The sequence below is a fragment of the Protopterus annectens genome, chromosome 1.part0 (assembly GCF_019279795.1).
Source record: "Protopterus annectens isolate FY-2018-M chromosome 1.part0, PAN1.0, whole genome shotgun sequence".
In the NCBI taxonomy this organism is placed as follows: Eukaryota; Metazoa; Chordata; order Ceratodontiformes; family Protopteridae; genus Protopterus; species Protopterus annectens.
In genome coordinates, this window is record NC_056725.1 from 1,368,825,990 (window position 1) to 1,368,842,550 (window position 16,561).

At 43.4% G+C, this 16,561-nt stretch overlaps 1 protein-coding gene across 1 annotated transcript in view; it reads left to right on the top strand.

Annotated features, from left to right (window-relative positions):
* Positions 1–16,561, top strand: part of TAB1 (TGF-beta activated kinase 1 (MAP3K7) binding protein 1) — a 626,748-nt gene that overhangs the window by 221,659 nt on the left and 388,528 nt on the right. The window contains exon 7 of the mRNA XM_044071649.1: positions 870–981. Within this exon, the coding sequence (XP_043927584.1) occupies positions 870–981 (112 nt within the window). The remainder of the gene's footprint in view (positions 1–869; positions 982–16,561) is intronic.

Sequence of the window (16,561 nt, forward strand, 5' to 3'; positions counted from 1 at the left end):
AGTGGAAAACAATAGGCAGAATTCATAAAGGTTTCTGAATTCAAGAACATCCCGATCACAATGCTTGTGCCATCTATTCACTCAGAAAGGTTACACTAAGTGTGCACAGTAGTGTACAGTTTATGGTAACCTTTATGAATCCGGTCTAGTGATGTTATGAATGACTGAAATGTCCCACTCCTGTTTCATTACAGCAAATGTTACAACAGTGGGAGTTTACACCTAAAATGGAAGGCATAAAATTGCTGGATTTTGAGGGTATAAACTCTAACTACGGAAAGTGTTTACTGATAAATCTGTGGACATTTTACATTTCCTTGTTAGCTGACCGTGCAAGAGGTGCTACACATCTTTCATTGTAAAATGTTTACTAAGTCTACACCAATCCTCTACAGATTAATCCATTTGTCCAAAACCATAAGAGCATTTCACATATTAATAATCACACATTGTCTATTAGTCATAAATATTTTGTCTGTTCCAGGTAGTGCCACTGTACAGAAATCTGATATGCCAAGCCATTGGAGATGCCTTTAGACATTCTGTGACCTCTGCAAAATGATTGATGCTGTATTAGTAATGAGAATTCTATGCAGTCAGTTTAGACACTTTTCAGGTACTGTTTTTGTTTTCAGTTCAGTGGCTTGTAATACATTTTTTCCAACAGTTTTGTGGACTGTTTGTTTTTGAACCTTAAATAATTTAAATGTTTCATTTCAACATTCATCTCACTCTTAGAAATAGAAGTCATTTTAGTAGCTAGATTTTACAAAGCAGAAATGTGTTGTCAAATCGGGATATTGAAAATTTATCTTTTATAATCGTAAAATTCATTTTATTGCGTGCTTATTTAATGGTCTTTGTTTCAGGTCTGGATGCAGGAAGAATAAAACAAGTTGGAGCAATTGGAGGCCAAGACAGTACCAGGCGAATAGGAGATTACAAAATGAAATATGAATACAGTGATATTGAACTGTTGAGGTAAGAATGTTGGGCCTTGTCAACAATGGAACATAGTAAATTATCTAGATGCCAAAATTAGAAACTTGTGGTCTAATAAATCCATCAGATTGCTGCAGCTAGCCAATGCACAGTTGCCGCTTCATTGGCTGTCCCCAGTTTTTTCCCCATGGCTGTCTCCAGTCCTTTTCCCATTCTGTACCTCTCTGTTTTGAATCTTTGTTGTGGCATATACCGTGCAGTTGCCTCAAGCAATACTTTTCTTGACTGTGAAACTCTGTGTAGCAGTATTTTCTTAAGTATGTCTTTAGCTGTCCCACTTCTGTAACCCATGCCCCTTCTTCCCCTTTGTCATTCATATTCCATATTAAACCTTCATTCTTGGTACCTAAACATGCGTTACATCCAAGTCTTATTACCCCTTTTAATGTATACATGCGTATATGTACAAGTCTATGCTTATAACTCAGTCCCTCATTTCCCTTCACCATTGTGTTAACTCTGCATTGCTTGCTTTCTACCATCCTAATTTATTTCCCTTTGGTTGGCCTATAAAACTGTACACTGTTGTCTAGATGTACCTGTGTATGGTAGAAAATATGATCCAAGTGTCCTTGCAATTCACTTTGTGGGCTGTGCAAGTCTGTATGTTATTGGTATTCACCACTGCTCTTTTACAACTGCATTTCCCAATTCAGTTGAGGTGCAATTTGCATTTGTCCAGTCCTTTTAGTCCTCGGTCTTGCGTCTGTATAGACATGTTGTTGGCACAAGACTGTCAGTTCTGCCTTGCCTCCCCTGATGCTGCAGGCAGTACTTCACAGACCTGTACCCCCCCCACACACACACACACACACACACACACACACATGCACGAGCACACACTTCCCTCTCCACTAGTCCCATGACTTCTTTAAAAAATTGTTTTCTTTGCACCCTTGCATCTACAAGCTCTTAACATCTGTTCAAAAGTTTTTCTATGAAAATAATTTCCTCATGTCCAGACAATAATTGCTCATTTTCCAGATATTGATTATGTCCTTATCTCCTTTTTCCATCTTTGTATCTCAGGGTATTTTCCTTCCTGGTCTTAAGCAAATGTAGCTCTAGGCTGCTTAGCTGGTTTTCATACATAATTTCCTTTCCATTAGCTTAGAGTTTCCCCACATGTGAGCTCATCTCTCTCTCTGTACCTGTAGTATGTCTGTGTTATGGAGCAGTCCTGTACCAGTTGACCTTGGCTGCTACTTTTTCACATCATTTCTGTTGATTATCACCGTGCCTGTTGCATCCTTTTTCTGTCTCTTGACTAGCTGATTGGAATTTTGCACTTCCCTCTAAATATCCACATTTCAGATTATCACTTCTCATGTGCAGCAGTTTAGACTCTTGATGTGAAAGCTTAGTTGCAGTATATCCGTCTAGTTTGCAAGCCTTTATTAATTGCTTTGTGATTGACTCTTACTTCCCCTAATCTCTCTGCTTTGGTGTTATTGACATATAGCTTAGTTTTGTTGTCTGCTATCAGAGTAATACTTTGATGCACATGTTGAAGTGACCCTTGCTGTATACATTAATGATGTCATTTTCCTGTGACAACTCCCCCTCACCATCACTTTGTATGTGCTGCCTGCAGCATTTCTTCACCAGTGTTCTTTGTAACCTGTGTGACTTGCATATGCTCACATCTAGGCAGAGAGCACACAAAGAAATCTGCTGACGTGCAGAGGATGGTTGCTGTTTAATTAGTCACAGTCATAGACATTGTCTCTTGTATTTTAAATAATATATGATTTTAAGTTCTTACCCTATAAATAAAATTCCAGTTCTTCCTTTGTCAGTACACAGTTTATGTGCAGATTTTATAATAAAACTACTTTTAAACAAACTGTTAGTAAAATACTGTTTAAAATGTTACTCTTTAGAGATGACATGCATAAGAAAGCAGCTAATTCCTTTTAATCTGAATGGTTGAAGGAAATGTAGAAGCAATTACACTGATTTCTCAAAGCATAATGTATATTAAATCACATGGAATTTTCACATACAGCTGGGACTTTGGAGCTGTTTGTCTATTATTGCTGAGATGCTAACACTTGAGGAGAATATTCTTCTAGGATATTAGGGAATGATGTATAGAAAGTAGAATCTCGATTAAGTCACAGTCAGATGGTGTGCAGAGAGTTAGAAACAAAAATCTTTCCTTATGGAGTTGGTGTGGTGTGATGTAGTATACTAAAATGCAAATATGGCTAATCAAGGTACCTGTTGCTTCATAGGTAAGCACTAGGTTATCTGCCCTTACAGGCCACTTTAATCCTAGCCAGTTTCCCTTTTGGTGCTTGAATTAACCACTCTCATTTGTCGTTTGATTGGCCTTACCCATCCCGTGGACAGTAATTATATGTTACACCTAGTGAGAATAACTGGTATCATACCATAGGTAACCTGTGCCTGGATTCCCTCAAGTTAAAACGTTTAAGAGCTACCTCTGTTCATTAATAATACAGGGGTAATCCTGTGGTAAATGTTCTTTTACTCATCCATAGAGCCAAGTTTTGCTTAAATGTGGACAGGGATGAGCTTTGTTTGACATGGATGGAGGAGTCTGTTCTAGATCAGCGGTGTCCTCTGCAAGATATACCTGTCCCTCCAAACTGTTCTGTTGATGCTGCTGAAAAGGTTTACGATCTGTAAGCAGAATATTTCTGATGCCATTTGACTTGTGTGCAGTTGGTCCCTTCAGTATTGGGTCTGAGGATGCCTTGTATGCCAGACACAGGTCGCCTCTTTAGCAGTCTGTAGGTTATAGAGTATAATAACAGGGGTTGAGTTGGTCCATGTAGGACATATTGTTAGGCATTGTATCCTTTTAATAATTGTCTGTGGGCATTCCATTTGTTACATATGTTTGGAGGGATACATGCCAAAGGAACTGAGCAAAGGGGGACAATAACATCCCTGCATCTAGACTCAATCCTTTTGTAAGCTGAAAAGTCAGCCCTACCTCATTTTCCACAGGGCAGGAAGGTTTCCTTGTGAACAAATTCTTCTTTTATGTCTGAAGTGGTTTCAGAGTTTACCTTGAACCAGTGTGTTAATCTCCCTGCATTCTTTTCAGAACCTGTAAACAAGGGATAAAGAATCCTGCATATTCTGGATGTCCACATGCAGCTCAAATAATGCTTGGACAGATCTAAATCCTTTAGAAAAGCCAATCAGCCATCTGTTTCCTGTGTAGGTAAGAAAAAATGACATCTAGTTTCAAAGCAGATGGTTTGTAGATGGTTTTCTTGTGCAGTTTCTATTTGTTGTTAGCATAACAAGCCACTCCCGCACAGCATTAGGGCCCACTCTTCAAGAGCTTTGGATTCTTCTGAAGCTGTCTAGAAAGGGTTGGATTCAAAGTACTGTAGAGGCTGGGTATTTCCTTTCCAGGCCCAGAACAAACTTTAAAAGTTTTCCTTTAGCAATACATGTTTCAGCTTGTCCACCAGGCTGCAGCAGTGGACTACATTTTTTGTAAACATTTTTGTGAAGGCAAACTGATAATAGGTTATTAAAAGACAGAACACTGGATCTGAAGTAGTTAACTTCATTCTTTCTGCACCTATGGGTATTCTGATCCGATTCGGATCCGAGCCGGCAAAACTTTTGCAAGCATCAGCTCCAAGCTCCTCCCCTACATATAATACATCACTTCCTCCTGACTAACCCCAGATCTCGTTTGCCGCTGTAACAGTTGGCATTGTGGTCTCTGAGCTCTAAGCGAAGGTGGTAAGGGTTCTCTTTTTTTTCTCTATTCATTACAGTTGGTGTGTGTGTACCTGTTCCCCTTTTCCTCCCCCCTTCACGCATGGTCGTCGTGTTAAAAAAAAAAAAAAGTTTTTTTCTGTGTAGCTTGTTGGTAGTTTTAGTTCCCGCCTAGGCCCCATCCCTTGTTGTGTATCTTTGTGTGGGCCTTAGGGTTTAGTTACTGTTCCGCCCTTATGGCTGAACAGCCTAAAGTTCTTTTTAAAAAATGCATAGAGTGTGGTCACAAGCTCTCACCAGCCGATGGCCACACTCTGTGTGTTCTATGTTTAGGGGTCTCCCATTTGTCAGATTCCTGCGACATTTGTGCGGGTTTTAACCCCAGGGCCTTGAAAGACCGTCGGGCTAAGCTTGTGGCCAGGGGTCTGCTGCCAGCTTCTGCCCTAGAGTCTGCCTCAGTCTCCGCTCCAGCCAGTGACTTCTTGCAGGCAGGGACTCAACCTCCAGCTCATCCTACGGCCTTAGATTCTTCCAAGAAAGGTAGGGACAAGAGAGAGAAGGAGAAGCGCCACAAAGAGAGAGACAGGCCAACAAAAAGATCCCCCGACAGGGAGTCTTTCTCCAGCCCCTCTTCTAAAGTCCCCAGATCCCGTTCTCCTCGGCTCCGCTCTCCCCGTTTCTCGCCGGAGCTGATGGTGCCCTCGGAGCTGAGGCACTCCCCTCAGATCCAGCCAAGACCCGCTTCGGTCGCTTCTTCTTCAAGGTTGACTCTGAGTGTCTCCTACCTTGACATGGACAGGCTGATGAGGTTCATCCAGAATCAGATTCAGATGGGGGTCTTACCAGGTCCCTCTCCCATTGGAGAGGGTCCTTCTACAACTCTATTTCACTCAATCTCTCCTTCCCCTATCCGACCCGACACTTCGGGGTTCTCGGATTCAAGGCCCTTTGGAGCTGTTGGTTTGGCGCCGACGGTTCTCGTTTCCTCGATGACGGCCGTCACCTTGAGTTCCTCGGATCCAATTTCAGATCCAGGAGACTCTCGGGGCCGTGGTCAGGGAGTCGGACCCGAGGGTCGCTGTCATTCTCTTTCGGATCCCATCTTTGGTGCCCAGGCTACCCTGCCTTCGGCTCTGATCCCTGCTTCGGACCCGGGGAGAGCCTCATCCTTACGGGTTACGGAGGTGGGCTCTCCATCGGCATTCGGTGCAGTGGAAAGGGTTCTCTCCCAGGGGTTGAGACCACAGCTCACCTACTTGGATCCTACCCAGACCTCCCTGTTTTCAGATTCTGCTCCCCTCACCCTGTCTCAGGGACAGCCCGTGCCAAAGCAACCCCAGGTTGTTCCCCTCAGGGAACGCCTGGAGGCTTACGAGTCCTCTTCACAAAGTCCCACTGAAGAGGAACCTCATAAACGGAAGTGTAAAAGGAGGCACTTGGACTCCCCTGAGTCCATTACCACTGATTCGGACTTAGATGAAGGAGAGGGTTCCCCCAGATCACCTCCTGAGGACGTCTCCTTCGGAGACATTATGGAGATCCTCCGCCAAAGAGGAGGTTGGTCAGCCCTCAAAACCTCTGCGAATGAGTCCCTGTTTCTGGAGGACTTTGGCGCGGGCCCATCTACTTCTTGGGTTTCCCCACCAGCCGACCCTTTGGTGGACCTCATCACCACTAGGGCATGGAAGGATCCTGACACCGTGGAGCCTATACCCAAAAGACCGGACAAAATTCTTTCCCCGCCGTCAGATAGGCAGGCACGGTTCAAAGGAGCCCCTGTGGACGCTTTGGTGGTTGCAGCTGCCACAAAGAATGAACTGGCACAGGAGAGTTCCTCTGTCCATCCACCAGACAAGGAGTCCAGGTCGATGGATCGTTTCGGGAAGCGTATGTATTCGTCAGCGACTTTTTCTATCCGTGCGCTGAATTACTTGGCACATGTTACCCGACTGCAGCATAATCTTCTAACGGAACTAATTGAGTCACCCCTGGAGTCTGTCACAGCAGGACAAGCAGTCCTTTACTGCGAAGATGACTACACTGAAATCAGTGACAAATACATCTATACGTCTCCTTTCCCCTGCTACGGAGGGAGCCGCTAGAGCTGCTGGTACAGGCATTGCCTTGAGGCGACATGCCTGGATCAGACTGTGTCATTTTGCGGACCCCTTTAAGGCATCTTTTATTAATGCCCCTTTCGATGGATCATCCCTCTTTGGGAAGACAGTACGCGACACGCTCACCCAGAGTGAGAAGGACGGAAAGACTTTGTCTGCCATCGGAATCCGCTTCTCTAACCCCCAAAGATCCTATTCCAGGAACCAAAAGGGCAAAAGAAGATGTGGTTCCGGAAATCAGTCTTTCCGGGACACTCAGGACTATTCGTCCCCCAGAGGCAGAGGGGGACAAGACTGACACCGTCCCAGAAGCAGAGGGGGTCCCAGAAACTTCGGGTCTAGGGAACCCTTTTCCGACAGGCCGGCACAGCAACCCTGAGGGGTTGCCCGACTGCTCTACTCTGGAGGCAGTCGGGGGATGATTCTCCTTGCATCCAGCGGCATGGGAGTCCATTACTACAGACTGCTGGGTGTTAAACATCATATCCAGAGGCTATTCTATCCCTTTCATATCATCTCCCATAACTCCAGCACACCTCCCAGATGTTCCACCCGATCACAGGGAGGCAGCAGCTTTACAGGTTTCGAAACGGTTACAAAAACGAGCCATCAAACCGGTCCCACCTGACCAGTCTGGATCAGGCATCTACGCCAAGTTCTTTTTAGTGCCAAAGAAGACGGGGGACCTCAGGCCCATACTGGACCTGTCTATCCTCAACCTGTCTTTAGAGAAACAAAAATTCCGGATGGTCACTCTACAGTCCATTCTACCGTTTCTAAGAGAATGCGACTGGATGTGCTCTTTAGACCTCCAGGACGCTTACTATCATATCAAGGTCCACAGAAGCTCCAGGAGGTTTCTGCGCTTCTGGCTAGGGGCCAGTCACTTTCAATTCAGAGCCCTACCCTTTGGTTTCACCACAGCCCCCAGGGTGTTCACCAAGGTAATGGCAGTCATAGCGGCTCACCTGAGACTTCAGGGCATTCAGGTATTCCCCTACCTAGATGACTGGCTCTTCTCTGCATCCACCAAACGTCTCTTGTGCCAGGCCCTACACTACTTTATCGTTCTGGCTCACAAGTTAAGCATCACGATCAACCTCAACAAGTCCCACCTGGCTCCAGTTCAGGTCATCGACTTCCTCGGGGCACGGTTGGATACTATTCAGTCAAAGCTCTTTCTCACCCCGGAAAGGATAGAAAATCTCAGACTCCACATGTCTGCTATCTCGGAGCACTCTGTAGTCACAGCAGGCGATGTTCTCAGGGCTTTGGGTTCGATGGCAGCCTCCATTTCCATTCTCCCTCTTGCACGTTTTCATATGAGAACCCTTCAGTGGAATCTAGCAGTTCAGTGGTCCTGGCTAGACCTCCCGATGACTTTCCAAATCTGAATCAACCGGACATGCATAATGTCACTCCAGTGGTGGCTTCAGTCATCAGACATACTTGCAGGGTGCAACTTTCTAGCCCCGCCGGCCCAAGCCACAGTGACCACGGACTCCTCCCAGCTGGGGTGGGGGCACTTCCTGAGAAGAACAGTCCAAGGCACGTGGTCCCTACTAGAGACCAAGCTACACATCAATGTCCTGGAGATGAGGGCAGTGCTTTTAGCGTTGAAAGCCTTCCATCCTGTCCTACCTCTGGGGACAGTGGCCATTCAGTCAGACAACATGTCAGTAGTCTGGTATATCAACAAGCAGGGAGGGACCCGATCCTACCCTCTTTGTCGCGAGGCCATGAGAGTTTGGGAGTGGGCCATATCCACCAACTGGTTTTTGATAGCAACGCATATCCTGGGACGCTCCAACATTTTAGAGGACAGTCTAAGCCGGGCAATCCTTCTGCCTTACGAGTGGTGTCTAAATCCATCGGTGGTGAAGAGAATCTTCTTCGTATGGGGTCAACCTTGCTGCGACCTCTTCACGTCTCCTTCCAACACGAAGTGCAGCAACTTCTTCGCTCTGATCCCCCCTCCAGGGGATGTCCCAAGGGACGCTCTAGCCCATGCTTGGCCTCCTGAGTTACTTTATGCTTATCCCCCATTACCTCTGATACCGAAGTTCCTTCAGAAAGCTTGCCGGTTGCAGTGCAAAGTCATTCTCATAGCTTCCTTCTCACCTCGCCAAGTGTGGTTTCCCTTACTATGGTCTCACCTTTTGGCTCCTCCATGGACTCTAGATCCATGCCCGGATCTACTTGCTCATCCGTCGGGCTTGCGCCTGCCCAACCTGGACAGTCTCAAGCTGACGGCGTGGCTGCTCCAGTTCCCATGATTATCAGGACTCCCGGACTTTCATCCCCTGTTAAGAACATTCTGGTAGCATCTCTCAAAGCCTCCACCAGGAAACTCTACAGTAGCAAGTGGAGACGTTTTTCCGTTTGGGCCTATCAATGCAATCAGAACCCTTTTGCAGCTCCCATTCCAGTCGTTTTAGATTTTTTGGCTGGTCTCTTTCAGTCGGGCGCAAGTTCTTCCACCATCAAGGTTTAACTGGCTGCCATCTCTAATTTCCATGTAGGCAAAAATAAGGTTGCTCTGGCCTCTGCCAAATTGTGTAAAGTGTTCCTGAAGGGCACCTTTCTCTTGCGACCTCCAGTTAGAGACAGTTCCTCCTTGGGATCTGACTTTAGTCCTTCAAGCATTGTCCTGTCCGCCTTTCGAACTTGCCGGTTCAGTCCCTGTGAATTTCTTGTCTTGGAAGACAGCATTCCTGGTTGCCATCACCTCAGCTAAAAGGGTTTCAGAGTTACAGGCCTTATCCTCTGTGCCCCTCTATTTGATTTTTCACAAGGACAGAGTTTTGCTGCATACAAACCCCTCCTTCCTTCCCAAGGTGTCCTCAGCAGCCAATATTAACCGATCTATAAATTTGCCAGTCTTCTTCCCAAATTTCCAAAATAAAGGCGAATATAGACTCCATTTATTGGATGTCCATAGACAGCTTCGTTTTTACCTTCATAGGACTAAACCTTACTGAAAGTCTGATCAACTGTTTGTCTCATTTTCAAAACCATGTTTGGGCAAAGCAGTTTCGAAAGTGTCCTTAGCAAGGTGGATCACTCCTTGTATTGCACAAGTATGCAAGGACAAAGGCTTATCTCCTCCTGGCTTACTGAAGGCTCATTCCACTAGATCAATGGCCACTTCTGCAGCTTTCTGGTCAAAAGTACCTTTAGATGATATCTGCGCGGCAGCCACGTGGGCCAATTCGCATACATTTATCTCTCATTATAAATTAGATTTGATTTTGAGGGAGAGCATCCTTTGGCTCTGCGGCACTCAGAAATATCCTTCCATAAGGGCCTCCCAGGAATACTAGTAGCTGGGGACTCTGTCCCATATGTGCAGAAAGAATGAAGTTAACTACTTCAGATAAAGAAGTTATGTACTCACCATAACGTTCCATCTGAGTAGTTAGACTTCATTCTTCTGCACCTTCCCTCCCTCCATCCCCCTCACTATTCAGGTCTTATCCTGTTTGGATTGTGGGTTACTTTGCTAGTTAGTGACCGCAAACTCGATCTGGGGTTAGTCAGGAGGAAGTGATGTATTGTAGGTAGGGGAGGAGCTTGGAGCTCGGAGCTAATGCTTGTAAAAGTTTTGCCGGCTCTGATCCGAATCGGATCCGAATACCCATATGTGCAGAAGAGTGAAGTCTAACTACTCAGATGGAACGTTATGGTGAGTACATAACTTCTTTTTTCTTCAAGGCTAAAAGTTAATGATTTCTGAAAGCATGCGAGTAGTTTTCAGATCTTGGGAAGAGGAATAAAGATAAAAAATAACAGACACCGATTAGTGTAAGTAGACGCACAGGGAGTAACCTATGTGTTGGCATGGATAACCCCATTTTCAGGTTAATTAGGACCTATGTTAGCAGCTGTCTGCTTTGCACAAATATTCCTGTTAATAGGGTTAAACTTCATTATCTGAAGATGTATATTGGAGGGTTTTTATTAAAACAAAATCTTGTAAAATGTGACATAGGTTCCAGTGTTGAGAAGAAACTGTATAAACATAATATATGTATAAAACCTGCCAAACATTAATTAATTAGTGTGTCACAAAAGCTGGATATAGAGGTTTAAAAAAAAAACTGCCATATATAATAAGGGGGAATAATGACATCTTACCCTAATGGCAACACTTTGCATATTATCTTGGAATGGAATGGTCTCACAGGTATAGGCAAAAAGGAAAGAATGCAGAGTGCAGATAGCAATGCTGCAGGAGACACATTTGGAAAGAACTGAGCATGTGAGTTTGATAAGGAAAGGATTTCAGAATGGATATCCTGCAGAATATCGGGGACAAAGGAAAAGAAGAGTTACTTGTATTAATTGCTAAAGGAGCTTCAGTAGTGATGGAAAAAAGATAATAATGGCAGATCTGTAGTAGTAAGGGGCTACTGGCAAGGGATATGGATTATGCTGGCATGTATTTTTATATTCCACCTAAAACTGCTGAATTCGAGCTTGAGAAATAATCAGCTTTCAGCAGGGAATGTTACTTTTAGATGGGGTCTAGAATTTGGTTTGCAACAAAGAGGATATATCCTGGAGGCCTAGAAGGGGACAATATAACATAAAAAAGATTTCTGAATTTATTAAAATGTTTGGTATGAAAGATGTGAATTCAGGAACTCTGAGAGAATTGATATATTATCCCCCAAGATACAGTAACCGGCTAGGCTTGACAGAAATTACATTTTACAGGAACATGTAGATTTAGTTTATGTATTTATTGTTTTATTTATTTAATTTACATTTGTTTACTGGGAACGTCCAGTATTTTCAGCGGAGGCCTGGTGAGAGAAGCTCCAAAAAAAAAAATAATACAAGTTGAAAGTTACAAGATAGATAACAAATTTAGCAAATATGAAAAACTGTTACAATACAGAAGACTAAGGCAGAAAAATCCACATTAGATTCAGGTATTAATTACAAGAAAATTAATTAATACATTAAACAAAGATTTGAATAAATTTAGATATCTGTTTCATACAATGGCAGAGTAGATAACTGTTTAATACATAGAATGGAAAAGAACAAAAGAGTATATCAGTTACAAGTACAGCATATAAATGTTAAGGATCGAGTAGTAGGCAAGTGGTAGATAGACCAGTGTGGGGTATATACTGGATAGTAAACTATGTAGGGAGTTGAGACAGGAGTTGATAAAGTGGGACACGGAATGGAAGTAGACTTTGTGGGTAACATGATCAGACTGGTTTACAGCATTAACAGAGCCAGGAATTGTTTAGGTGTTCCCTGAGCAGCAGCTTGAAGTTGGAAGAGTTGCTAGTGTTTAGTATGTTTTGTGGAATTTTATTCCAGCCTTTAGCTAAAGTGCTGGAGTATAAGGAATCCCTATAGCTATTAATAGATTTGGTGGTTTATAGAAGTAATCTGTTGGAGGATCTGAGAATCCTACTGCTGCAGTAGGGCTGAACTGACTTACTAATAGCTGGGCATTTGGGGTGGAATGGGCTAGTGTAAGTTGATTGAGGGTTAGGAGGTTTGGGAGTTCAATCCATTTTAGTTGGCGGAGTGATGTGCAGTGATGCCATCTTGATGGCTGGTTGGCTGCAAACCTGGCTACTTTATTGTAACAGGATTTGAGTTTATTTAAGTCACATTTTCTTAAGTTTGTGAAAGTGGGTGAGGCATGTTAATAGTGTTGATTGCAAGTGTGTTTGAGAGATGACATGTTTGGTAGAATCAGTTAGGAAAAAATTTATTCTGTAGAGGGAACCTAGCTTGAAGTGAACCTTTGTAATGGTTAATAAGTGTTTGTCAAATTTGAGGTCTTGGTCAATGGTGACACCAAGGAGCTTAGTATGGTTTACTGGTTCTGTGATGGTTTTGTTTGAGGAGTAGATGGTGAAAGGGGGGAGGGTAAGTTGTTTTCTTGCTTATAGAGAAGAGCATATTTTTTTTTTTTGGGGGGGGGTTCAGGATAAGTTTAGAGTTAGATATTTTTCTCTGTCCAGGACGGATTGTTGTTTTTTGTAGGAGTTCGGGAAGGAAGGGTGCTGAGCATATGAGGGAGGAATCATTGGTATGTTGAACTATGGATGCATGTTGGGTAGCTGTATTGAGTTTATCTGTGAAGAGCATACATTTTTTTTTGGGGGGGGGGGTTCAGGATAAGTTTGGAGTTGGATCTAACTCCATGTCAGGAAGGATTGTGTTTTTTTGTAGGAGTTTGGGAAGGAAGGGTGCTGAGCAAATGCGGGAGGAATGATCAACATATTGAACTATGGATGCATGTTGGGTGGCTTGATTGAGTATATTTGTGAAAATGTTGAAGAGAAGAGGACCAAGTACAGACCCTTGTGGGATGCATGTGGTGAAAGGTAGTACTGGAGAAAGTTCATTTAGCCACCTAGTGGACTGTTGGAGATCAGATAAGTAGCTAATGAACCAGGATGGTGTATTGGGCAAGGTTTAGGTGAGGCTAGTTATTCAATAAGTTTTTGGTGCGACACTGTATCAAAGGCTTTTGATAAGTCAAGGAAGATAGAGGAGGTAAGTAGACAATTGTTTCTGTGCTCAATGACTGTGTTTATGAAGCTGAGTAAGGCTGTTGTGCTGTGCATAGGCCGAATGCCATGTTGGGTTGGGTCAGAAGGTTGTTTTTAAGTAGATGGGCAAGAAATTGTGGGTGAATGCATTTTTTGAATATTTTGGATGTGGGTGAAAGGATGGCAGTTGGCCTGTAATTAAAAAGATCAATGGAGTCACCACCTTTGTGTAGGGGGTACATATGATATCTTCCAAAGTTTTGGTACATATTGTTCAGTGATACTTCAGTTGATTAGGAGGGGTATGTGGTAGTCAGTGATGTCTGCAGCTAGTTTGAGATATTAGTTGGGTAGTTGATTGGCGGCAAGTGATGATGGTTTCAGCTAAAATAGGAATTTTTTTTTTATTAATACTAGCAGTTGGAATGGGCTTTAAGTGGAAGGACAAAGAGTTGAGCTCTTTTACTGTACGGTTTGGGAGTTGATTGTAGATGACGATATTGACTAGGGGATTGTATGGAGTTTGTAGATCAGAGTGTATGTGCTGTGTACTGTGTCTTTAAGAAACATGTCAAAGACTTGGCGTGCATGTATAAATTCCAGGCACGTGCAATCCCTAGTGCCATTTTGAAAGAGCAGCCAGAGAGTGAGCATGCATGATTGCAGTTGTTAGTGTACAAGTTACTCAAGTTAAAGTCAATACATTTCTGTAGTGATGTGTTTGTATAAAATAAAGCTGCTTGAGCAAAACCCATTAAGACTCTTCTGTTGTGTCCAAAGTGGGAGAGTGACATGGTGTCAGAACTGAGATCACAGAGAATAATATTTGCAGCCATGAGGTGCAGAGATGACAGTGAAAGTAAAACTAAGCACGAAAAGAGCCTGAAAAAAATCAGAGGTAATGAGAATAAGCACAAACTGTTTATTTTGTGAAAAAGACAAAACGGGGCATTACAAGGTCATAAACTGCATCATTAAGCAAGCTGAAAGCACAGAAGGTTTATTAACTAAGTGAAATGTTTAAGTTACAGATATATGATGAAACCATTATCAGTAAAGTAAAATGAGCATGTTTAAGGAAAAACGGGCATGTTTAGAGTAAAACGCGCACAAGAGAAGTACAATGGGCATGAAAAGGGCTTAAACGAGCAAAATGAATGTAATAAGGGTAAAAGGCACATTAAGCAAAAAATAAAGCAAGATAACTGCATGTGTTTTGGCAAAATGCTGTGTTTTTGTTTAACTACGACTTCATATTGTATTGAGGGTATAACTAAAGATGTCCTTCTATTCTCATGTTGCAGTATTCACAACGGTAGCGAGGTCGCTGCCTGCAGCAGCGGACATCCGGCCAGTATACCAAAGTCTTTGGATAAGGGGTATGTGCAATGCTACATGTCAGAGCCATAAACCTACATCAGCTATGTGTATATGTGTATGTATATATATATATATATATATATATATATATATATATATATATGTGTATATATATATATATATATATATATATATATATATATATATATATATATATGATGTCTGTATGTACCCAACTTAGAACTTCTCTGCCACAGTGGTCTACAGATGTCCGATCTCCAGCTTGTGGAATCCAGTTGTTCATTTACCTTTGGCTGTCCGCGTTCAAGCTAAGTACCTATTTGGGATTTTTGATTATACCTTTTTTTTTCTTGTATTCCAGATGTACATGTCTGCTAGGAAGGCAAAGTGTGCTTGTGGAAGACAGACTCCACACAAAGACACACACGATAAGTGTTTGTTTTGCTTAGGGGCAGGCCACGACTGCAAGTCTTTTGACATCTGCCAGTCTATTGTCCCTAAATCTTTGAGAAGATATCTCGCTGCTTTAAATTTATATTTAGAGAATCAAGGACACTGACATTTGGCATCAGGTATGGACGGCGGGGTAGGTACCTCTGAGGAGCCGCCTCAGAAGAAGGCCAAAAAAGTTAGGTCTGACACCCATGCTGCACCTCAGGAGTCCGGTCAGACTCTCTAGGTGGATGATAGTCCAGGGTCTTATTGGATGTCTGTTTTACCGCTGGAGCTGGAAACTGTGGTGGAAGCCAGTTCAGCAGAAATCCAGAGTATGTTTGAGGTTGTTCAGCCATCAGGCCCTGATGGTGAGGGGGAACTATGGCTCATGACGTTGGAGGGGCCTACTGCCACTTTACCATCCACACTGACATCTGCTCCCAGACTGACTATATCTCCTGTTTCCTTAAAAAAGAAACAAAAAGAAAAGCACAGAACTCAGAATCTACACCAGGATGGAAAACCTTTTCACAGAACTTGTTCAGAGCCTTCCAGGCCCTTCAGTTTCAGGTGCCCCAGCCAGTTCAACCCCCTGTCTAGCCCTTGGAAGAGTTGGAGGAAGAACCCTCTTCCTCAGATGAATTCCTAACTTATAGTTCCCAAACAGAGTCCCCCAAGGACTTTGCTACCCCCTTAGAAGACTCTCTTAGTCCTGACTCTCCTGGGGAAGAATTTTCATGTGGGGATACCATTACATTGATGAGATAGCATTTTAAATGGAAGGTTTTTGATGTCTGAGACAAAAAAGAGGTATTTCCAACTTTCCAGTGTGCCTTTCAGGCTGCCTCATGCCCCAGACTCTCAGCCTTCAGCTTCTAAACGACCTGATAGATTTTACAAGGTTCTCCAACAGGCTCAATTCTTGTTCAAGAATCCTCCTGCAGACCCTGACCCTGCAGTTATTGCTGTGTCAGCAGACAGATCCTCTTTACTACTTTGTTCCCAACAGATAAAGATAGCAAGTTCATAGACAGACAGGGGAAGAAAATCTACACTTCTTCCACTCTGGCCATTAGAGCTATTAATTGCCAAACCCACATGGCTAGATTTGTCCTTGATTCATTGCCTAGGGCAACTGCTCTAATGTCTGATGTAGCAGATTCTCCTGCCAAATCTCAGCTAACTGCCCTGCTCTCTACTGCCTCAGGTGACCAGGCATTCTGTCAAGTGCAGCTGTGATGCTGTAGAAGCATAATCTAAGTCTGCAGCATCTGGCTTTGTCCTGAGAAGGTATTCCTGGTTGAGACTCCAGCCTCTACCCTTGGATGTACAAGCCAAATTGCTTGATGCACCTCTGGATAAAAATGCCCTTTTTGCACCGCTTCAGCTGAGCTCCTTAAATCCCTCCAAGAAAAGGGCAAAGAG